At 44.3% G+C, this 25,738-nt stretch overlaps 1 protein-coding gene across 5 annotated transcripts in view; it reads right to left on the bottom strand.

Annotated features, from left to right (window-relative positions):
- Positions 1-24,623, bottom strand: part of LOC117743900 (septin-9-like) — a 54,722-nt gene extending 30,099 nt beyond the window's left edge. The window contains exons 1-2 of one of the 5 annotated variants that reach the window (XM_034551895.1): positions 24,478-24,623; positions 10,435-11,127 (exon numbers count right to left, since the gene is read on the bottom strand). In XM_034551895.1, coding sequence (XP_034407786.1) covers positions 10,435-11,127; positions 24,478-24,499 — 715 coding nt within the window. In that variant the 5' untranslated portion in view covers positions 24,500-24,623. Of the gene's footprint in view, positions 1-1,681; positions 1,935-9,995; positions 10,089-10,434; positions 11,128-18,184; positions 18,397-24,477 lie in introns of those variants that run through there. The other 4 variants (XM_034552394.1, XM_034551977.1, XM_034552310.1 and 1 more) reach the window with 4 other exon arrangements.
- Positions 24,624-25,738: the final 1,115 nt, after the last annotated feature.

The raw sequence follows: 25,738 nt of genomic DNA, 5'->3' as shown, positions 1-25,738 counted from the left end.
CTCCACACTGACCTCCCTGATGGTGCAGTTTAGCCCCACATTGTTCATTGTCTTTGCTTGTTCATATGTTTGGATGCATGTATTAATTGTATAATTTACTCCATCCCTCTTTTATGATGACCTGCATTTAGGCCTTCTATTGAAACTCACGAGTTGAGTGGAGATACGTCTTTTATTCCATGCATTGTCAATGCAATCTCTATTTTCAGTATTATAGTCTCTGGCTCCAGTTTATTCTGGGTCTTGTGCATTGAGAATAACCGGGTCACATATATATAATATTATTATGAGAAGATATACTTCACTCCTCCTGGTTTATTGCCCTGCAGCTTGCAAATTCCACCTCTAGTTTACAATAACTCAGGCCCGTGTTTGCTTTTTTGTCCGCTTTTTACCGTCCAGAGGGAGTAAAACCTCTCTGCTTTTTGCATAATGATGGCCGCAAAGAGGATAAACTGGGGAGATTTTTTGCGGCCTCGAAAGTTTGTTTATGGGGAAGTGTTTGTTTTTGTGTCTCTTTAAACCCACCAAAGCTTTCCCAGCTGGACTGCTTAAGACCGAGCGCTACTCTGGCATCAAGGACTGAGAAAGAAGGCGAGGACGAGTAGCCCTCACTGCTTTCAAACTACCATGAAAGCATTGTTTCTTCAACGTTGAACCAGAGTGACACTCTGGGGAGAACTTGTTTCTCTCACAAGGATTTGATGAGGATTTTATGAGGAAGTGTAAAACAGCGTTCAGTAATGTTGGGTTGTAGTGGATTTTATATATATTTGCACATGTAGATAAGATAAGTTTATGTGTTAAGGTAATACATAAAGAAAGATATGATAATTAATTTGGGATATTATGAGGAATATTCTGGAGGAATGTATTGTGAAACATAAAAGAGGATCACTGTTGTATTATTCTGTTTTAATGACAAATGTAATGATTAACTGTATGATGCATGAGAATGAATGAATGTTTTATTGTTTAGACAATAGTTAAAATGGATGCCGATTGAAACCTAATGTGTTGCTTTTATTCTGAAGGCAGGATAATAGGGTTTTATTCTGAAGGGAAACTTCCTGTCCTTGACCGGAAGTGTGAGCTTTGACCTCGCCAGCTTATTAATTGGCTTAGCGAACAGAACGGCGGCATCCTTTGAACTGAACAATGGAACTAACCTTTAGGTGTGAATTCATTTGCATGACCATACTAACGACCGAGCATTTGTTCTGGGGAGACATGGTTCTACTGGTCTGGAGACATGGTTCTACTGGTCTGGAGACTCGAGACAGCCCCGGTCTGGCGCTCACTGGGAGTCCGTCCGTGGAGAGTTTCTCCTTTCTGGCCCCACGATCATGAACGCTACATGAGTATTATCTTTGCCATTAAATATTGTTAAACTTTAACTCATTGAATCCTGAATTTCCTGCGGCCACGGGACCCGGAGCTTTGAACACAAATCTTACAGTAAGAAGATTAGTTTCAACGAGAAAAGAAAAAGAGGTTTGCAATTAAATAAGCAGAAACAGGGGGATGTTTCCGTGAATTCATTTTCAACATCCCCATCTGAGGAGACGACATCGTGCCCCGACTTGATTGGCCTTAATGGAAACCAGTTGTCCCTCTTGAGTGATAGTCTGAAACAGCTGAGCTCCCCCAAAGACCAAAAGACAACCAAACAGATACTCACAAACGGTTCACATCTCCTGGTTGTGGTGCATCTCAGTGCAAGTTGAAGCCATCTCCTCAGTCAGCTCTTTTCCTCTCTTACTTCCAGTATTTAACAAGGAAAAACTCAGATAAGAAAAAAAGCCTCTGAATATTTCCCAGCCTGTGTCGGCTGCTGTTAAGTTCTTTACTATGCTGAAGATGAACAAGAGCTAATCTCACAAACTGCACACACACACACACACACACACACACATCGACATGTACTCTATTTCTGTTGATGTTCCGGAGTCAAAGCCTTCCCCGATGAACAATAAACACAGTGACGCCAAGGGGATCGGCCTTCTGGGGAATCCCTGGCCCCTCGCTACATGTGTGTGTGGGGGGGGGATATGACTCAACTCCTCAAAAACGAGAGAGAAGACAGGAAGGAGCTCTGTAATTAAACTCCACGTCTCCCAGGAACATCTATCGCCCGGTTGTGATGCTAATTATCTGTCGTGTAAACCTTCCATGTGCAGGGACAGGGAGGCAGACTTCTAGAGATCGTGAAGCAGCATCTTTTTGAGTGAATGTGTGTGCCAAGACTGAACAGCAAGGGATTGTAGTTTGCCAGAGCGGAACGCAGAGGAACCCATCTGTGACGACTTGCCCTTTCCCCCAAATCTTCAGTTGCAAGCATGCGCCTCCTCCACCTGCCTCCTCTTCCACGATGTGAGGCATGGCATCACGAAGCACTTCACGCCATCGAGACTGGAGGTGAAAGTTCACCAGAAGCTCCTCCAGGCTCCACCGAGGACGATGGTAGTCCTCGAGGAAGCTAATTGCCCCGCAAACCACAAAGCTGCCATAATCTCCTCTGAACCCTTCAAATATCACTGCAAAGCTCAGTTATGACATCAGCTCCAGTCTCTGCTTTGAGTGTGTTTAGGTATTGAAAAGTTCACACTTGAGTGCCCTTAAATATTCAGTAAAAGAAGTCTGTAAACTCCCAACTGAGGGATCAATCAGGGAAGCAGCACAAGGCCTACTTGGCTAATCTAAAACATGCATCTGTGGGGTGAGACAGGTGAAGGTACTTGAGCACAAAAGAGCCCATGAAGATTAGGACCAGAGAAGTATATACTTCTTAAACTCTGAATATCTTAGTTAAAAAGCTTTGTAGTCCCCAGGACGGCGTTGCGAGATCAGTCTGTTGTCCTAGTTCCATTTGATGGAGATAATCTCGTCAACACAGTTCAAGCCTCCGTGCACAGTTTGTCCTTAAATGGGAACTCTTGACTCCAGATTTTCGTCAATGTTTGTTTGCAGGTGTTTGAGTCCGACTGCAAATGGGGGAGAAGTTGAATCAAGCTTTTGGTGCGTCCACAGGGAGCAGCGTGAAGTCTGGTACACTGCCTCAAGTGATGTCACTTGAGTCAGGGTCTGTTAGGTCTAAAGTTTGAAAGTGAGCTCACCGGGCCTCTGCAACCCGCCGCGTTGTGGACACGACTGAGGCGACTGCATCATGGCGAGTCAAAAAAACAGCTCCAACGCCATGTTAACAAACAAACTCAAGTGCAGTTGGTGTAACATAAGGGACAAGACAGCACCGTCTTAATTTTGGTTTTCCACACATGCCCACTTCAGACAGACTCACACCCTCGCACCAGAATCCCCCCGCCCCCTCATCTACTCTCATCTCGTCGTTTCAGCAGCAGATGGTACAGTGTGGGGCTGTGGCACAAATGACCATCTGTCTGTCCACACGCACATTAGAAAAGCAATTCATGTTATTCCAGTATGTCCTCTATCAGCCAACAAGTGGGCCAAACATAATTAGCAGAGAATGTGGAGAACAACTCACCTCACATGAACCTTTCTTCTCCGTTTAAACAACCCTAGGCGTGAATACAAACAGTTTGCAGACGATCCCACTGACAAGGACCAAATTGTGTTTTCTCAAAGAAGACATTTGCATTCCAGGTCTGCTTAGTTAATTATGTTTGATTGATGGCGCTGAAAAAACAAACACTGTATGACTCATGCTGGCATGGTGCTTTTTTTCCCCTTCTTCATTTCAAGGCCCTACACTACACGGCCACGACAAGATGAACGACTTTCCCATCAGTTACTTGGACAACGGAACCACAGCGGGGTCTTACATCTGGAAAAACAAGAGGGAGGATTCACCCGGGGAACCAAGATAACGTCAGCCGAGACGAAACGTTATCTCAGTTTGCTCCATCGGGCTCTGATGGCCCATGTCCTAATATTTATCTTTTATCTTGTGGCGAATGAAAAGTGAGTGTCTCTAAAGTTAGGCTGTTTTGTCAAACTCATATCAGGAAGTGTGTGTGTGTGTGTGTGTGTGTGTGTGTGTGTGTGTGTGTGTGTGTGGACATGTATGTGCTCTTACATGTATGTTAAGTTGAAATGCGCGAGTGTGTTGGTTTCAGAGCTCGCAGGAGTAAGTGAATGAACTGTTTACTGAAGTTGTGGGATTTGGCAAAACGACGGAAAAGGACAAAGGTCTTTCTGCCGCGGTGGGAAACTTCTTTAACCCTTGACTTCCCCCAGATGCTCAATGTAAACTTCAACTTCCGAAAGCATTATCTGGGGGAGAAGGGAACTATGTGTGTGTGTGTGTGTGTGTGTGTGTGTGTGTGTGTGTGTGTGTGTGTGTTTGGGACTGAAGGGCTGAGCCTTCCCCATTTCTCTCAGCTCCTCTTCCTCCTCCAATGTAAAAAAACAACAGCTTTCATGTGCAATTTTTTTTAGTGTCCACACAGTTTGCTTTGAATATGTGTCTTTCCTGTATTGGAGCGTTAAAAAGATGGCCGGAAAAAAAAGTGTCAACATCTGTGTGTTGGATGGCTTTCTGCAAAGAAACACCAGCGTGGTCCGAGCTTCGGACCCTGAAGTTGTTTGAGGAAACTTGACCAATCCTCTGAGAGAACTACACTCATTTGGAGTTTCCTTTTGTAAATGACACTGGCTTGAAAAAAGTAGGAAATACAACTTTATTAAACCTGCAAACCAGGTTCCCTAGATGCTTCCCCCTGTCACACACTGCCTCCTGGTGGCTTCTTTAGGAAGCACAACAACAGTGAACGTCACATTCAAAATAATAAATAATAATAAGTGATGTCACCGTTATCACCGTGGGACATTTCTGAGCTGAACAGATGGAGTCACAGTGTGGAGGCTCGCAGACTTCAAGTGAGCAAAACAGAGCGCTTTTTGGCAGCTTCGACTCGGTCAGGGACAACATGGGCCTCCGTGTAACATTATGGGATCACGCTCAAGACTCAGAAAAAGAATTGCCTCTAGATTAAAGGTATAAAGTTCACAGAATAATCAAAAATACATATATTTCCTCTTATACTGTTGCAGTGCTATTTCTCAATCTAGATTGTCCTGATTTTGGAGAATCTTTACAGCAGTGAGCAGTTTCATGTACAAACTGATTTTGAAAGGAAATTGTTCCGACATAAAACCTGGATTATCTGAAAAAGAGACATCACTGTTGAGTTTTTCAAATGTATTTGTGTTGCTTTAGGCACTGCAAGCCAAGTGCCACGTAGCCCAATTATATCGGAAAGATGGCCAATATCTCCAATAGGCAAATCACGGCAAAACCGTTTAAACGAGTGATTTTGGGGTGAACTGTTTCCTCATCTGCTGTGATTGTCTTCATCAAACATCTCAGCTCTTTATGGAACAGAAATGTTCAAACGTATTAAGTTAACTCAGACATGACTCCATCTTATCCACTGATTTAACTACTTGAGATGCTGGTTCTGGAACAGTAATACTTGCATGTTTAACATTTAAGAGGGATGGCAGGGGGGTCTCGTGGTTCGCAGCCAAAATGTCCCAAACTCCATTACTGTGACGTTCCATTCATCAAATGGTCATTGAGCAAGAAAAGTCCGACATAATCACTCAGAAAAAAAAATCCCAAATTCAAGAAATGACACACAGAGCAAGACTGAGCGATGATCATCATGATATTAACGAGGATCCGAAGCAACTATGTTTCACTGTCAAATAAACGCTTCAATAATTCATTTGGATGCAGCTTGTGCAGAATTATTCATTTTGAAAAAACTATTTGTTGAATAGTAACATAATCCTACTGTCTCATCAGAATATGATTCCACTGAAAGATTATATATATATATATATATATATATATATATATATATATATATATATATATATAAACTTTGGAGAACAAGTTTGAGATTGATAATACTTGATTGAATTGATTTCTGCCTTGTATCTTAGGATTTCGCAACAATTCTCCATCAGCAGCAGTTTCCTATCACAAGAAAAATCTCTCCTTCCTTTCCTTAGCCTCTCTCTCCCCTTTTATTTTCTGGGTAATTAGCCGCCAGGTCACGCTGAGTAATGGTCTGGGATCAGTCCAGAGTATAATTACACCGGGAGAGGATTGACCTTGTATATGCCTTCGCCTCAGGGTGCCTGTACGTGTGTGTGCTTGTGAAGGTGTGTCGATGAGCGACAACAAAAGTAAGACAAAAATAAGAGATTAATAAAGGATGTGAGTGTGTGTGTGTGTGTGTGTGTGTCTGTGTGCGCCCTTTCCTGACTGCCTTACGCTGTCCCCACCTCCCCACGTTCAGGTCAATCCAAATGAAAGACAAATGGCTTCACTTGCTCTTTCTTCCATAATGACGACACCTCAATTAGGAAAACAAATGTGCTCCAAGATAATCTGTTTATTTAGGCAATATAAAGACAGATTCCAGTGCAGCGTTCATAATAGGGATTTATTGAGATGAGGATTTCTCTTTTGTTCTTTACCATCACAATATGAACAATGGCACCACAATAAGTGAATTCTTTTACAGGCCTGTACTGTTGACCTTCTATTTTCTCTAGTGCTGTAACAGTAATCCAGCTGAGATGGACATCTTTTTCTTCCCCGTATCCCCATAAAACACTGATGGAGTTGCTAAATGAGGTTATGTGACCCCAATGATAACCCACCAGTCCCATCAGCTCAGTGATAGCTACACCATTAACGGGCAAGCTCTCTGTCTACGTCTAGTAACAGTAAAAGGGAAGTACATCTTTGGTGCATCTAAATAATGCAAATGTTTGTTAGTTGCAGCCCTATATTAACGAACAGCGGCTAGGCTACTACACAGGAAGAACAAAACAGACCAAACTAAGTGTAAAATCTGGTCTGAAAAGTGATAAGAAAAGGCTATTTCTGCTCACAGTTACGCTTTGATGTCAGATAGATGTCATTTCTTTCTGTGGTGTTCGATGTATTGATGAACAGCAGACCTGCCTGTCAAGAGAAGGTTCCTCGTCCTCGTCGAATCAGAATCATCTTTAATGGCCAAGTCTGTGTGAACCGAGATCGACTTACAGCCAAAAACAGGAACGCGCAGCTGCCGAACACTGCAGATTAGACCATCAGGTACCAATCCGAATGAGTCCATGACATATAGATTCTCTATCTGACTTACCAGAAGCTGTTGAAATATTAAAGTTTATGGTTTCACATTATGCCAAATAGAAAATTCCAGATACCTTGGACTCATTTTACACACATTTCTCCGCAATTAAATTTAAAGAAGAATTAAATATCTTTGAAACTTTGGTATCTTGGCTAACATTTTTAGTTTAGTTTGGGCAATACTTGCCTATAAAACACAAAGTTACAATGATGGATCCACCAAACCAGATTAAAGGGGCTATACTGTACTACACAGGCGGGACTAAGTCATTGTCAAGTCGCTCAAGTCATGAGTTAAGTCCCAAGTCAAGACAGGCAACTGACTCACACATTTTGCATACTGAATTAATGTTTGTTGTGTCAGTTTTTGTACGCAAACCTAATCGTCTTTGTTGAATTTCTTTTCCCGACTGCCGCTCAGTAACATAACGTTGAATCTTTGTGGTTCTCTCCTGCAACTTGAATGGATGCTTTCGGATTGCTCCAAACAAAGTAGACCTGGGGCTTCGTCTTCAAATGTCTTGCTCCGTCCAAACAGACAGTCCAAAGCCCAAAGACATTTAGTTTGAACAAGAGAAAGGCATCAAATCATTACGCAACAGTTCATCGATTATGTATGTCGTCTAATTGATTAATGGACTAACTGTTTTCGGTTGTTTGTGCGTGACCTCCGCTCACTGATGGCGTCGAGCTACAAAACATGACGGATTTGCTCGTATTTACTACAAATGCAGCTCGCTCTGCAGCATGTGTATGTGTGTCCACAATCCTTTTCATGTTGACCTTTTGCACAAACACGCCCCCTGTAACTCTCTCGCTCTGCGATGCTGTGATCAAAGTACAGGGGCGACATTTGCTGGGAAGCTGACTAACTTAGATCACATGACCCCTGAGAGAGGAAGCGCGCTGCGGTGAGGTCAATCAGCAGGGGAAACAATCACCCTGACAGAACACGGAAGGAAGCACAGGATACTCTGTGTGCCTGTATGTATGTGTGTGTGTGTGTGTGTGTGTGTGTGTGTGTGTGTGTGTACAAATGATATGTGATGTAATTTCCTCCTGGAAAAACTGAATGGGCAGGAAGGCAGCGTATCTAATAGACTCCCAAAGACACAGGCGACAGCCATATGGAAAAATTCATGTCACTGAAGAAAGTCAACTGAAATCATGTGAACAATGTGTTTCATGCCTCGCATATAACCTTTACGGAAGGTTTATATTTTCCATTAATTCAAATTACGATGATTTCAAATCTGTGATTGCAGTGCTACTAGACGTGTTTTTTCGGTTTGTTTCAGCTGTCTTGATGATTTGTTAGCGCAGAGCAGGGAGGGCCCAGTCAGAGCCCCTGGGCCCTCCAGGCAGGTCACCCTTCATTTAGACCCCTAACCAGGGCCTCTCTCTGTGGACAAAAAAGTGTCAACCACCCTCATGACCTAGAAGAGAACGTATTAAACCTTCAGCACAGAAACAGACCGGATATTTATGGTTATTTAACATAGAAACATCATGGGTACAACATAAAACGCTAAAGCACACAGAGAGACAGACACAGTGAATATACTGTGGGAAATCTGACTACAAGCATCTACGAATGACAAAGTGCAGTATTTCATCTTACAGTCGGTGTAAAGAACAAACCAGGAACATATAACATTAAAATGGACTAAATCAATACGCCAGCACCTTCATTACAATAAACCGAGAGCTAATTATATTCTATGAAGTTATATTAGATACTTGAGAAGATGGTTAACAGTGATATGGGAACGCTGATTCAATCCCCTCGACAGCTTTATGATGAATTTCCGCCCATTGTATAACTTTCCAATCTGCAACTCCACTAATTTGGTTCACTCTCACCGCACTCATGGCGTCATCTTGGGTCGCTGTTTTTGAGTGAAAGACCCAGAGTGCACTACCTGCTCAGCCCCACACAGCAACCAGACACAGTTAGACACTAGCTGGTGAACACAGTGGAGCATTTAGCAGCTAACGAGATGTTTCCCACAGGATCTGATGGAGACCAAAAACTAGAGCTAGAAAAGTGTGAATATTGGATTTGGATTTGCATGGTGGACAAAAACACAACTCAGAACTCACGATTATGTCGCTCTTGAACTGCTTGGTGGGTAAATAAGCAACCGTTTGCTAACCATTTCAACCTTCACAAAAAGTTGATATGTCAATGTTTTTTGTCATTTTCATAAAATGCATTAAGAAGTTAACGATACTTTGCTTAAATATTGTCATGCACAACGTGAAACATACTACCTGGTAAACTTAGAAACATTTTATAACAGTTCTAAACTCCCCCAACTTTACAGAAATGTAGCTGGGAAGTTGAGTCAGGGCTTGATGGGTTGGCTTACTCATTGGTGCTGCATTGGGTACCTTGAAGACTGGTGTTTTCTGCATATTTATAAGTGCTTTAAACAAGATTGGGAGCATTTCTGTTGTCTCTCAATGGCTCTCTACATGGCGACGGCTGACCCTGGCGGCTCACAGCTAACGGTGCTAACAGCTAACGGTGCTAACAGCGCTAATAATGCAAAGTACATTGCCAGCTGTAACCGCCATATGAGTGCAGAGACTACCCTTCTTTGTTATTTTACTGCAACTCTAGCGTCACTTACTGTTAACTACCAAACGAGGGTTCCTGTGCTGCCAAGGTCAGGCTTTTCATCGCATAACAAAATCCACGTTGGCTCCAACGCTGCATTAAGAACAGACGTGGATAACCACAAATACAGACACACAGTCTGTCGCTTCTACCGACAGACGGGCCTTCAAGGACACGGCCACATGCTGACAGACATGTAGACCTCAGACTAATCAAACTGCTGCTCCTGTTACTGACCTTTCGCTTAGTGAGAGATCTGATACTGGGGTTAGTCTGTTGCCTCAGTGTGAGTGGAGAAGGAGCAGGAAGATATGAAGTCAGAAGTAGAAAAAAAAGAATGAATCAGAGTCAAAATGAAATGTAATCTGGAAAATGTGACATTTCTTTACCCAGTCAAGAGTGCAACGTTTCCCCTTCCTTGAGATATAATTAAATGTCATTGTTTTTTTAAGTTTAATATAGCTTTCCCACTGATGACTGTGTCCCATCGAACTGGTAAGTCTGTGCTAAAGCAAGGCTGCAGAGCTAAATCACAGCACCAAAGTACTGTTAAAATAGTAAGTCTCTGATTCAGCTTATACACAACAATCCAACAACCTTATGAGATTCTACATGAGCTGTGAGGATATTACTGGAAGGAGTAGGAGTCAGTATGTTAATGCCGAAACACACTTACTGTCAGGGTTGGGAGATTTACGTCCATGACTAGGCGAGGAGCAGCGGAAGGTGGTAACGATGGTGTTGTGGTGAGGGTTCGGGTGGTGCGCGTGGTGCACTGGTAGGTGATGGCCATTGTTTTCTGGGGGAGCTCTGGTGATGCTGATTTCGGGCTTACGGACATCTCCGGTACTAGGAGGCTCAAACTTGCGGGCGTGATTCTGCTCAGGGGTCCGGCTGGTGCCGTTGTTGTTGTAGTTGCCCTCATTGCGGCGGATCACCGGGGAATCGGTCGCCGTCTTGGCAAAAGTGACCTCTCTCTTGTGACTCATCTCGGGGGTCTTGGAGTGGCCCAGGACTTCGGGGCGCTTCAGGGTGCTGGTGGCTGCAAAGCGCGCGCTAGCGGGGCTGGTGACGTTATCCACCTGCCTGCTGGAGGAAGAGGAGATGTCGATGGAGAGTTCGGAGCGCCGCGACACAGGCTCTGGGGTCTTGGAGCCCCCTCCGCCCATGATGGAGCGCGGTTGGTTGAAGTTGAGGTTGTTGTCGTTGGTGGTGGTGGCTGTGCCAGGGGTGGCGGTGCCCAGGTCACGGTTGTAGATGCTGGTGGGAGACATGGCGTTGCGGTGAGGGGAGTTGGTCGTGCGACGGGAGCCGGGGGACAAGTGGGATGAGGTGTCGACATCCTCCACCTCAAAGGACCTCTTCAGAGCTGCATGTGAGGGACAAACACAACACGGTCATGGTGAGATTTGACCGCTGGAAACAACTGAGGTGATTCACTGACTGAAAATTAACTTCTGCGAGTCATTTTCAGTCAAACAGAAATCCCCAAACATTCTAGCTTCTCCGGTATCAGGATGTTCTGCTTCTCTGTCTTTTATATTGGGCCATAGACTGATTAATCACAACAAATAATGGCCAATGAAAATAATTAAATAAATAAGTTAATTGTTGCTTCAACTAAATTAAATTGAATTTATATAGCGCTTTTCGTAGTACTCAAAGACACTTTACATTTTTAAAATCATCCTAAAAGCTATACAGTAACAACAAAAGAAATACAAATAAAAGAAATAAGAATATACAGAACAAAATCACACATTAAAAGCAGTTGGTTTTTTTCAGAAAACATTCATCAAAAAGGTTGTACCAATTAACTGAGGAGTAAACAAAGTGAGTTATTTTCTGAAACTCATTATGAACAGTATCAAAGTACTGTAGCACAGCGCCTGAGGTTTGAGGGTGAAGGTTATGAGGCAATTTTGTTTGGCAACACAGAGGAAACAGCATGCACCAGCCATTAAGCTATACTTATCTGACTTCATTACATCCCCCTCACCAGCAGCAGCTCTTTCACTGTACTCTAGTCGCCTTCATGTTTAAGTTGATTCATGTGTTGTTCTGACATGTGCGTGTGTGTGTTTGTGTGTGTGTGTGTGTTTTGTCTGTGTCTAAAATGATCGGGTTTTTCACACAGAGCCATTTGAAGTGCTTCACGGCATGTTAGAACGCACACAATCAGCCAAGCATTGTTCCCTGCCAGAGCTTTTGGCAAAAAAGTCTTATTGTTTATGAGCAACACGAGCACAGAGATAGAGGCACATCCTTCCCCTCGGTTAGTTGTGACGTGAGAACAATAACTGCTCGATGCACATATCCCCTGGGAAGAGCGCACTGGCTCAAAGTCAACTTGAATTTGACTCCCATCGCGGAGTTGCTGTGCCAAGCGAATGGCCAGGAGCTGGTATCATAATGACACACTGGTTGGGTCGGCCCGCTCACGCACACCCTTAAGAGCATCATCTCCTGTTTCCTACAATCCGGAACGCAGTGCTGATTATTTTATCTGCTTGCGGCTTGCGGTGCATCAGCACGCTTCTTTATGTAACTGGATGTAGTTTTGTTCAAAGTGCTCCTAAAAAAATTTATTTTTGTATATTTAAGGGACTACACCCACAAGGAGGAGACCTGGGGGCCCCACTGCACTCTGAATAAAACTCTGTCAGAGAATGCGCAGCTAAACACACACACACACACACACACACACACACACACACACACAGCTAATATAATTTACTGCGATAAGCTGCATCATTCAAACACAGTGGAAATTTGATACAATTTACCCCTGAACAAAAATTCCGTCTGGAGCCAAAGCATTTTTCTGTTTTCGTGTTTCGTCGGACACACCAAGGACATTCTTGTTCACCGCGGGAATAAACGGATCTGCTCTCACATCTTGGAGTTTATGGTGATTTATGTTACAAATCGCCTTAACCCCCCGACTACTCCCTTTACCTAGACCTTAAAGCGTGGTTGCCTTTCCTCTTTTGGCATTCTTGCACTATAGGAGGCTGTAAGGCTAGCTTTACATTAAGAAGTGCCTACATTATTTGTAGAACGCATGAGATAAACCACACTAGGCCAAAAAAAGTTTTGTGTCAGAAAACCCCTTCAACATCATTTGCGATGCGAACAGAGTTCATTATCCAGTAAGGCACCAGCTTTAAAATCAAACCCTTCGATAGAGATACACGTAAAACAATTATACACAATAAACTTGCAATTTGTAAGCTGGCGCCCGAACCCGCATTGCCACTGGACTGTGTCCGCTGCTTTCCTCGGCCTCCTGTTTTACGAGTGCTGAGAGGGAGTCCAAGGCCGTGGCCACTTTCAACTCCGGCCAGAGAATAAGTCACCTCGACGAAATTTGCTCTGCAGATTTCATAAGGGAGCTGAGGGGCTGCGAAGCACCCTTCAAGGCTGCATTGTGTAACGAGCGAGGCGCTCATTCTGGCCTCCACTGAGAGCCGAAACACTTTTGGAACACCCGTGCGCATGCTAACGTCTCCTGACACTTGCTGTAGACTTGCGTTACGTCGTGGCAGAGCTGTGAGAACTAAAGCTGAACATGGGAAGGATATCAGGATGCATACTCACATGCTTTTGCCCAAAAGTTTTGCCAGTGACCTGTTAAGTGATCTCAGATTAGTATTTCTGTTCTTGGCTGCTTTGTGATTATATGGCCACGGGCTCGGGACCACAGCACAGGACTTGAGTGCTTTCCTCTCGAGCCGTTTGTTTGTATGTAGAGACCGTGCAGCCAAGTGTGCATGATTTAAGAGCAGAGATGAATTTGAATCTTTCTGTGCTTTCATGTTGTCTGGGAATATAGAGAAATGGGCGGCGGCATACAGGGCATCTCTCACTCAGATGATCGCTCAACTCTCCATATTTTTAAGGTTCACGCTTCTTTCCGTCTCTTGAGTCTTCTTCATGTCTTGTATATCTCCATCCAGGATATTACGTACATATAGGATCACAGAGCATTAGGAGGAAGAAGGAAGGAGTGTGGTACTGACAGACGGATGAAGGAGTATCGTTCCCAGTGAAACAGCATTCCCAGACTATGAGCTGGAAGCGAGAGGTCAAGTCCACCTCGGAGCAACCTCATTAACAGGAGCCTCATCTCCCCACGTCCCGCCGCTACCTATCACCACCTAGTGTTCGGTATCTCACACCGTCCCGTGCGGGGAAGATAATGCAGCACGGCACAATGTCGCAAAGGGTTATTTGGCGCAACCAAAACAAAGATGGAGGCAGCTGTACACTCGCTTTGGTTCATGGTCCTTCGTCCTATAATGCGGCCCAGGTGTGAGGCTCGGCTGCCTCTTCATCATCGGTGTCATCACCTTTCTCTCAAGGACGCCCCGACCGATGAGCGCAAAACATTCAGTATCATCTCAGCCCAGATGCGTGGAGAGGAGATAATCGAGGGAGGAAAACAAACAGAGACAGGAGGGAGAGGAGGAAAAAGAGACTGGAGATAGAGAGGCAAAGGGGTTGCATGGTGAGAAATGGCGAGGTACAAATGGGACTGACAAAGTCAACAAGGATTAGTTAACGTTCCACTCCTGTTACAATTTGAAGTTGTGTGATAGTGTTATCTAACTGATGGTATTAGGGTCACACCTGTGCAGTTTGTTACCTTGTTATTTCTGGACCAAATACGTCTTGACGTACACGTCTCTACACATCTCTTGATTATGAAAATATGTATTTTCTTGTTCAGAATCTACATTTGTTTATGAGAGGGGAAAGCATCAGTAGTGTGGACTTGACCAGAAAGACATGTGCACTGTTATGTCATTAAAACATCTGGGACAGTCTGACAAGCTTAAAAAATAAGACTTATGGTCAGGAAATCCGGGATCTCTTTTCTGTCTTACCTGTAAACATCATTTTCACCTCAAGGTGAACTCTGCACAGTAACAACATGAAAACCCACTGCACCAGGAATTGAATCAATAAATTATGCACTGTACTGGACACAACCTTGAACTTCTAATCGGTCTGGTAATTCTAGCCTCAGGCAATAAGTCAAGTAATCAAGTTACTCTTTCAAACACGGCTTACATAAAACCAGTTTATGCACAGTGGAGTTCATCAGATGACAGTAGCCGCAGGATACAAGTCAATGTGGTCAAACACGGAAAAACATCCTATTTGACAAGACAAGGCCAAACAACGGGCGATATAATTCCACACTACGGTATATTTGCTTAGCCAGACCGAACCTTACACTTTCAAACACACGTTTCCCTTTGCTGCCTACTCGTGGTGTTGGGTTTACAGCGGTGCAGCTCACCGTTTCAGATTTACTGTGCGGTTCACTGCTGGTCTGGTCGACACCCTGTGCCCGGCACATTCCTTTGTGCATTGGAGATGTTCGGTGAAGAGGGGAGACAAGTGATTGAAGAGGTGAAGTTGGCGTTGGTCAAAATATTTTCTTCAGTTATGCGAAAGCGCCAGGAGGATCTGAATCCTATTCAGAAGCAAGAGGCAATTTCACCCCTGATTGAGGATTTGTTGCACCACACACACACACACACACACACACACACACACACACAGCCCAGAGTGCCCTTGCTAAATAGATGACAGACGGGGAGGAGAATGCCAGCTGTAATGGCAGGCTTATATCCTGACACGTCATACCAGCGATGCCTTACATGCTTTATTGGTTTAAAATACATCTTAGAACAAACAAGACCACTGAGGCCTGTTAGGAAAGGGTTGTATTTATGAACATAAGCCCCATCAAACCTCCTTAATAACACACTAGCCTTTCTGTCAAGTTCACAAATTGTACCACACACATGCACGCATCTTCCATTTCAATGCTTATTTCCTGTCTGACAACAACGTGGTACCTTAAGGTAGATAATCAGTGCAAAATAGCTTGGATTGGACTCAAGGCTCAGTTTAGGTTGGCAATCATACCAGAAGCCAATGTAAGACTCTACAAAGTCTCTGTGCATATACAAATATGGGCTTATTCTGGGCTTAGTCTCTGGTGACTCACTCGTTTAGATACATTTTCTACCTTTTAGAAAATCATAATATTGTTTCAGTGTGTAGTTATTATGGTGGTTGTTATCATCCCTTTTCCATAATAGTCCCACACGCGAGTCCATCCAAGAGGCATTATTACATCTTAAGCGTGCTCACCAATTACATTGAGTCTTCCTCTCTGTGCCCATTTCCTCCTCAGCGTGCCATGCAGTGCAGTGCAATGTACTGGAAAACATAATGATCTGGGATCAAATGGGGATTTACTCTGTCAAGTGTTAGCACTGTTTCGAATGGAAACACTGGAATGGTTCGTAATCACCAGTATAATCTACTGGTGGGGTAGATGATGGTGGTCACTATTAGGTAAGGATACATCAGGTGCTTTCTGTGTGTAGATCCTAATCATACTGAATGCTATCTTTGACATTACATTATGAGAGAACATACATTGAGGAGCCTGGTATTTGACCTTACTCGACCTAACATTTGGATGTATTGCCTTTCTATGTAACCTAGAATAATCTAGTTCACATAAATGCCATACACCTGTAATATCCCATTTGCAGCAGCATTTGACAATTCAGTTTAAATAAACTGAATGGAATGACAATGCCTGGCCACCACTGACTAGGATACACTCTTAGAAATAAGGGTTCCAAACCTGAGCTTCTACCTGCAACCATATACTTCTGAAGAACCCTTATTGGAGTTTTTTTTAAGGGTTCTTTGTGAGACTAAAGGTTCTATTAAGAACCCTTTTTATCCAACGAGCCCTTTTTGGAAGAGAGAGTTCTTGCTAAAAGCTTGGGTGTAAAAAGATCCTACCATCCACATCCACAAAAAGTGTGATTGTGAACCCTGATTGTTCTGGGTTGCACATTAGCACCGCCCCTTTAAGGCTACTGAACTCGGTTCCCATTGCCCAAGGCTTACCTGTTAAAACTAAACTATGGCTAGGTTAGAGAAGGGAATTTAAAAGGGTTCTCGGGAGAACCCCCTGGGTGAGTTCTTGTAAGCATCCTTTCAAGATGGAAAGTTTCTGAATAAAAACCTCCAGAGGGTTCTCTGTAGAACCACTACAAGGGGTTTCTGGGGGAAACCTTTGACACATTGTTTTATGTATAACCAGTTATGTAAAAGCCTTTGAAAGAAGGTTCCAACAGCACCCAAAAAGTACAAGCTAAAGAACCCTGTATGGTTATAGTTAGCACCTTGATTTCTAAGAGTGTGGGTTTACGATTGCTGCATGCGATCTAATATAATCATCAATTAAAAAGTAAAGGCTATGCCATGATTTCTGCTCACAAAATAAATCCCGGGGTGTGCTCGAGATGAAGTTGTTCTTATTGGTTAGTTGTACGACCACAACTGAAGGCTAAAGTGTTTATAGCCTTTTCTCGACTGCCACACTTAAAGGCCAAAAGCCGACCATTATGGAGAGAGGCCCGACAAGCGATCACGTGAGGAGAACAATAACTACGACTTTACATCGACATATCCATAATAATAGATTAAATGAATAGGGGAATAGTCAGGCTAGTTCACCAGTTCATACTGAAGTACAGGTGAAGCAGGTAAGACCAGATGATCTCTGTTCGGTGTATAATTGTCTCTTTAGGCCATATTTTAGCTATTGAAACTGACACTTCAATCTGAACACCTTTGTCTGATCATCATAATCCGATGAAAGAGTAGAATTGCAAACAAAATAAGCATAAGCAAACTTCAATTATTACGGTTTTTCAATTCAATTTTGGCCGGCAATTGATTATTAAATGAAAGGTTATTGGACAGATGATGTGCTACCTGAACTGGTCAAACACTGCTACAAGTGCAGGCCTAAAGAGTACTTCCAGTAATCGGAATACCGATGAGGATTCAGACTTGTTCTGATGTCATGAAATCTCACAGTGAGCACGAAGACCAGCTGGAGGGACGCAGTTTGACCGGAGGAGGAACAGGAAAAAAAAGGGGAAGGAAGAGGAAGAGGAGGACAAAGGGAATTAATGCCAGCTCCGCACCGGCTTAGCCAACAAAAGAGAAACACAGTTGTGAATGTTGTATGGGGAGGTGAGACAGATGTTAGCTCTTAACACTGAGGTTTCCACTGTCTCCCTCGTAGGGCGAAAGCTGAGGGCTTTCCGGTGCTGGAATAGTTTGGTGTCAGTGCTGTGTTTGTTTATATTATTGACGTAACGGGTATAATCAATAGCAGACTAAAGGCTACAGGGACTTGGCTCGCGTGTGGTCAACACTCTGTTTTTAACTGTGACAAGCACACATACACAGTACTACACGGGCACACACACACACAGTGGAAATATATTGTTCAATATTAATACAAACTTCTGGCATATATAACAATGACGTACCAAAATAAGTAGAAGAAAAGCAGAGAACAAACTACATACCTTCGAAATCTGAAATAATCCCCTCCAAGTGTGGATTGACTCCAGAATCTGACATCTTTTCAGGCATGAAATCTCACAAAAACTTTCAAGTGCAGTCCCTCTTATTGCTTAAGAAATTCCAAAATAGAGTGAACGAGAAACAGAGTCCGGACTCACAACTCTCTGAAAAAGGAGCAACTTATTCCCTCTGACTGCCCACTAACTTTACTATATTGCTGCATTCAGACTTCAGAGAGTGCGAAAAAGGCAAGCCTCCTCCCTTCTCCTCCCCTCCCTGCAGCTAGAAACACACTCCCCCTTCTCCCTCGTGTCCTGTGTGTGAGTGTGTGCTTATACATGCTTATACATGCACGCGCAGGCATTCACACAGACAACAAACACCGTCATTCCCATTTTTTTTACCGACCTAAGTGGCTCTCGGGTCTGATTTCAGACGGCGAAAGTGGACAATATGTCACACAGTCACTTCAGCCGAGTTAACCTGCAATCAGACCGGATCCTCCGTTACAGCTGTGGCTCTTCAAACGGCCCTCACGAGGGAGGCCCCGTCACGGCCGCAGCGTGGGACTACACTTTAAGTGAGAGTTTCGAGGCTTCAGCCTTTCGAGTAAACAACCTCCACAAAACAGCTGACACGTTAATTAAAGTGCAGTCACTTCTGCGCGGAGATGCTTTCCTGTGACAGAAAACAAACTAAACCTGAGAGACTTCCCGGAGAAAGTTGGGATATACTGTATATATATACACAACGGCGCCTCGGGGTAATCGGAGGGTTTGATTCGTGCACCAACCCGGCCTCGGTGATGTCACATTATCAGGAGGATCATGGGAATTGGAGCTCGCTGGACACAGCTGACCAGCGAGTGTAGCACACACTTCTTCTGCTTTCTTCCGAGGGGGGTGTGTGGCGACGACGGGCCAGCGTTTGATGTGGCGGGTATGGCGACCCTTCTTGTCCTTGGAGCTGCTGTGGCCAGTTCAGTTTAGTGTTCTTTCGGGGGATCGACGGAGAAACAATTTAGGTAAAAGTGATGAAATGTCAAAGTTGCTATCTGCAGTTATTTAACCGCATCCACTGTCTCCCTGTGGGACGTGCTACAGCATTTCTTGCTTGTGGATCTCTCACAGGAACAAGCAGTGATGCTATCGCTGTAACGACTGATTGGTCATGAGTGAGCGGCTTTTCGCAGCTTCCTGTTTGGAGCCAGACGTGACTGTGGATAAGATTTGTGGTGAATTGGCCCTGATTCCACGTCTACTTTACCATTCGCACACTAATGGGGAAGGTCTTAAGAGTGAATAGAAGCTGGTTCACAATCAGCCCTTGAAGGAAACGTATAACTGAAGCAAGGGCCACAGGAAGCTCACGTTAAGTATTTCACCCTTGGTGGACGCAATAAGGTGCCAGTGCCTGGCGCTTTTACAGCCATGTGAGCAGTCGGGAAATATCCCCCTTGAATGAAAAGCTCCATTCTAAGGGGCACTAATGCGATGCCAAGCCCAGCCAGCGGCCCCTAACCCTAACACCCGAGAGGTCGACGCTAACACAGAATAACACTGTGGGTTTACGCTGCAGTCTGGTTATTTCATACAACAACCGCCGCAAAGGCGTCTTAGGATAAGGAACAGAGAGCGGCGTAATTGCATTCACTCTACCCTAAATGTATCAATCACAGAACTTCACTGGGTGGACTATCTGCCCCATGAGACGCTTGTTGTCCTATGCTGTGCAATTAAGCTTTGAGTGCCTGCTGTACGAGTGCATCACACACCCTGACAGCTGTGTGTGGGCTTTTATACTTAATGAGCCTGTGCGTGCATGCGTGTTTACAGTGCCCCTCGACAAGTGTGTGAAAATGCATACGCGCATGTGGGTTGGTGTGCTTTCACATCATCAGCCTGAATTTACCAGGGCGTCAAATACCGACGCTTTGTCACCCTCTGTAGTCCTCGATTAGATCAAAACACACACCTCGCCCACCTCCCTGTGTATTTATCCAAACATGTCTACACACTGGTGGGCTGGTGGCTGTGAGGCAAAGCTGAGCGACAGAATGAGGAAAAGGCTCCAAAACAACATCTGGAGAAGCCCGTGTTTGTGTGTGTTTGTGTGTGTTTGTGTGTACTGTGAGTAACATTACTTGAATACGCGTGCATGCGCCCATGTGGTCACTTGACTGCCCCTTAAATAGCAGCGTAAACACCGAGGCCTTCGCATAGTGGGATAAATCTGCTTCACCGAAATCTTTCAGCCCCATACCTTCAGAGGTGTGCTCGCTTTGTACCTCGTCAGCTGTGTGTAATCTACGAGCGAATAAGCAGGCTCTTGTTTACAAAGTCTTTTCACGTGTTCATCAACGAGGTCGTCCGATCCGGTGATTCCCGATGACACATCTTTGTGTTTATTGTTCACTTCGCAGCTAGTTAAATTCTTTTCTTTCCATTTTCACTGAATAAATCGCTCCGACGTTGAAATACACGTTGTTAGCAATGCGATTGCTGTTTATTGTTTATTGGACATATGACTTTGTTTTAATATGTTGATATGATGTTCACACAGGAGACCAGCTGTGTACCTAAGATTCTTTAGTCTTTGTTGCTCGGTCAGTCTTTCGACAAACAGCAATCCAGCACAACCACAAACATTTCTTGGCAGGAAATTGCACAAAACCAACCTCTCTATTTAAATGTTGCTTGTTTTTCCAAATGCGCTCATGTGTGCGGTTTCAGCGTTTATTTAAATGGCACCTTTTATAGAGGATCAGTTTGACCTACATATCTAAGAAGGAGGAACAAATTACACCTCCGTGGGGTGAACTAATTTATTGTAGCAGAGCCCAAATGACACGCTGTCTCTGCAGAAATATTGAGCAATTAAACGCTTGAGCCGCTGCAGAAATGCAAAGAAAAATGAAAGGAACAATATAAGCGATATATAGTTTGATGACAGAACAGTGAGACTGAGGGAGGCCGAGGGGTAGTTCATTGAGAGTAGCACATAAGCCCTTACTTAAACTCAACTCAATCTATGCCACCAGTCACATACATGTTTTTATTAATACGCCAGTTCTTTGGAAAAACTATTATCCTCTACTCTTTCATGGTAAGCTTTTTAAATCTGCCTAATAGCTGTGTGGACAACTTACGCTGGCATCAATATCACTGCAGTGGTTTAATTCTTGGATTTGCTGTGCTGGGAATTGTCTTCCTCAGCCCCAACGTCATGTGAATCAGGGATCTGTGGAGTCAGATTAATCTCTACGCTCTGAGATATAAAGGTGCTAAATATAACCATCTCGGGTTCTTTGACTTGGCCTCATTGGAGAACCATTTATTGTTCCTGGAAGAACATTTTCTAACGGTTTCACAAGGGACCCTTTCAGAGGGTTCTACCTAAAAAGAAAAAAACAGCTTGAAGGGTTATACTTAGAACCATCTAGGTTCCACCCAGCACCTTGTGGACGTGCCCTTTTAACACCCATGCTTTCAACGATCCTTGCAGAACTCTTTCTTATTTAAAGGGTTTCAAATTCCCTTTCTTCAAAAAGCAGTTCTTCAGAAGCTAATGGTTCTGGGTAGAACCTCAGCCCTTCATGAAGGACCCGTTGGGAACCTTTATTTCTAAGAGTGATGCAAATGGCACACCTAGAGCGCAGTGCCACTGTGGAGATTACCACCTGCACATTTGGTTTCCTGTCTGTTTGAATGTGAGCGGGGATATACATGCATAGATGAAGCTCTTGACACATATCCACTTCATTCTTTAAAATGATCTTATTAAAAAAAAGGCTAATTAAAGATGGTGAGTTAAATGCTGGCCTGATAATTGTATTAATATGTCAAAAGAATGCATCTTTTGCATGAAATTCAGTAAATGCGTTCCAAAAATGCCATAATAATTAACTTAAATGTGACTTGAGGCATGAAAAGTATGTGTATGTGTGCAGGAAATGGGAGTTTCCGCACTCTGTATAGTTTTTGACACTGACTGAATCCACCTCTGCACCTTGCTGACCACAAATACAGCTGCATGTAAACAATCACCTGAATGAGCTTTCGCTGAGGATGTATTTCTGTGACACCACCCATGGCTTGACCCGTGTCTCCATCATGTTGATTAATTTCACCCGTCACGAATCCTCCCTTGGGCGGACTGAAGGTGCAGTCAGAGCCCTGAACTCCCCGAGGCTGGCGGTTTTTACGGTCGCCCTCACTTATCATTATGAGACAATAATCTGAGGAACAATATGAGGTGAGATACGGGGTTGGGTGGTGGGAGGACGACTATGGGGCGTTCACTCATAAAGGATATCCTGCACACTCAATTTATGGAACATGGTGAGCTGGGTGATTTCCTTGAGTCCCTTTAACCCCCGGGGTTTGTGTAAGTGGGTGGGGATCCGAGCACGTGCGTTTTAGGGTGAGGGCATGAAGGACCTCTGGGTGGATACATCAGCCCTTCTAAAACCGTGGATTCACGTGGGAAAAGAGGGAAAACACGGAGAGAGAGCAAGAGAGCTCACATACCATGAAAGTACTGTTAAATTAAAGGCAGATTAAAAAGTAACATTGAACATAATTTTGCCACATGGAGCCAAAATAAGTCAAATGTCAGCCCCTTAATAGAACGAGTGATACATAATGAATCACAATATTAAGCTGAATCGGCAAAAAGTATGCATGCATGGCTCTTGGCCTCGACCCCTTTCATGTTAACAAAAGCATAACTGGTTTTGATGGACTTATTTCCCTAAGGGAGTGGACAGATGTGTCCTCAACTCAAACTACTGAATCTTTTATTGTTGTCGGTTTGATGCGAAACAGGCCGCGCAAATACTGCAATTAGTGTCACACAAGACAGTGATTTTCTTCCTGTTTAATTGGCAGAGCATAAAGCAACTTGATGACACAACTTCCCTTTGTTTTCCTTTCCCGTAGCTGTATTTCAACAGCAGTGCGTCAAAAATGTGGCGACCATTTGCAGACGACACGTCACATTGAACGTATTATTTAAGGCCCAAGCGTGCAAGCAGGAGGCACTCCGAGTCAAGAGGGATCTAGAGGTTGAGAATGCCACCTGCACACCACACTTTTCCAACTTAAGTCCCAGGGGATCAGGTAGTAGAGGCGACAGGGTCCAAACAGAACCACACAGCTGCAGCCTGAAAACCAGGAAGTAGCTTGGCCCATGCAGGACTTCCTTAACTGTGAAAAAAAAAGAAAAGAAAAACCCTTTTGTCTGCAAAATATGAATCATCCAGATGGCTGCAACAAAAGAGGACACAAAGGACAACACTGCCCCCAAGTGGTAATAAAAACAGCCGCACGCATCCCACGGCTCAGCCACCTTATTAACGGTGGAATTAAAGGCTCATTTGCACAGTGTCGATCAGCTTGATGTCCGGCCTTAATCACCAGATTACACATATGGGCCCAAGCAGAAGCTCCTCTGAATCTCAGTAGCACTTAGCAATTACAATCAATACGGGGCCACTGATTAAAGGAAACAGGAAGCTGAGAAGTGCATGCCAGAAGCCAGTGAGGAGGACAGACAGAGAGAGAGAGAGAGAGAGAGACACAGACTCTGATGCATGATGAACATTCCTCAAAAGAGTCTGCTGACTGTCAAAAACAATATTAGCTGACGTATGAGCTCTGTTTCCACTCCCCGCGACCTGAAATGAAACATCTTTCAGTCAGAATGAATCTGACTCCTCATCTTAAAATGCATCACCGTGTGACGATATGCCTCGAAGATTTAACTCCGTCCGTCTGGAGTCGATAGAGCCGCTCTGCGCGGGGAGATCACGTCCCCTGATTCCGGGAAGTGGTCTCTGACAGCCCGTCACGTGAGGTTCACTCACCGTGGAGCTCAGCGGAGGCTCTCCACCCAGTGGGAACCGGAGGAAGCACAGGAGACATCGGAGGGGTGTGAGGTTGACATGGACACACGCACGCAAACACACGCACAAACACACGCACACATGCACACGGACGCACACGCATTCACACGGACACACGCACACACACAGACGCACGCACACGGACACGCAAAAACACAGGCACAAGTGCACACGGACGCCCATAAATACACACGGAAGCACACCCACGGACACACACACGGACACACACACACACACACACACACTGACAGACGTCTCCCAACCCAACTGTTAAGAAAAGCCAGCCAGGCTTCTAGCGGACTGACAAAGAAGAGAGCAGGAGCCGCTGCCCCCCAAAGAAAGCCTTCTCAGCCTTCACTATTGAAATAAGTGGAAAAAGACACAACTTACCAGCTATTCTGTCTCTCTCCATAACTCAACGGCTGCCTCAAATAGCCACATGTAACCTCTCCTCTTTCTCTCCCCTGCTTCCTTCCCTTCAGCCTTTTCTTCTTCTTCTTCATTAAGACTTCCCCTTTCTCCTGACTTAGTCGCCCTGTCCCCCTCTTTCAAACCCTCCTTCTCCACCACCACCCCCCCCCCCCCTCCCTTGCTCTTACTTCCTCCCAGCTTTAATGTCTTCAGTCTGTCAGGATAACAAGTGAAAGGAGCAGACGTCTGCAGCCATGTGCGAGTCATATGGAGTTGCTTTCTTTGCTGTCTCTCTCTCATAGCTCTCCTTCTCTCCTACACACACACACACACACACACACAGATGAGTGGAATGAAGAGTATTCTCCATTCTTGTGTTTGGAAGTGCTTCTCAATAAGTATTGTTTATAATAATAGTAGTAATAACAACAATAGTAATATGTGTTACAAGATATCAGCAAAAAACTTTATTGACCAGCTGATCATCTCCCAGCCTCAGTTCTGCAGGAAATCACTGGGCATCTGATGTCCGTTGTGTTTCTCACAGTCTAATGCATCACTATTTATATAGCAGAACAGAACAGCACACACACACACACACACAATCATCCTTAGACTCTGACAACATCAGGGGTCACTTAGTGCAACTCGTTGTTCAACTCGTCATATACAGTTCTGGACGTGTCAGTTTCCTCTCGTTTACGCACTTTGAGTCTTTTCAAAATGAACTTCCGTCTTCACAGGAGGTAACTTAAACTAAAAACAGACAAAGACTGATAAACGAGTCATGTGACAAAATGTCAACGTTTACAAATAGCAGTTCTTCTCCTGGACAAAAGGTCCCTATCTGAGAGAGTGATTGAGACCAGGTTGCTTCGCGGGTCGTCGTCTTGGTGAGAAAACACAACACAACGTACACAAACACACAATGTGACGCAAACATCTTTGTTTTTGTGTCAGGGAGAGAAGGCCCAGCCCAGCAGCTCACTTCCTCTTTCTCACAAGGAGCATCCGTCCTCAACCCATGTCTTCCAAATGTACACACAGCAGCACACATGGAGCCCGCAGGAACATCTATCTGGGGCGAGGCTAATGCTTGGATGAAGCAACGCCATCACCTGGTGTTTCTCCGGGCGCGCACTTCACTCTGAGCGGCCAGAAGTCTGTTTATATTTGTATGTTGCACGTTTCAGAGCGTCTAAGAGGACGATCCCTCACATGATTTACACATTTTAAAATA

The sequence above is a fragment of the Cyclopterus lumpus genome, chromosome 1, assembly GCF_009769545.1.
Source record: "Cyclopterus lumpus isolate fCycLum1 chromosome 1, fCycLum1.pri, whole genome shotgun sequence".
Taxonomy (NCBI): Eukaryota; Metazoa; Chordata; class Actinopteri; order Perciformes; family Cyclopteridae; genus Cyclopterus; species Cyclopterus lumpus.
The sequence above is the reverse complement of the archived record's forward strand: the minus strand, read 5'-3'. Positions and strand labels throughout refer to the sequence as shown.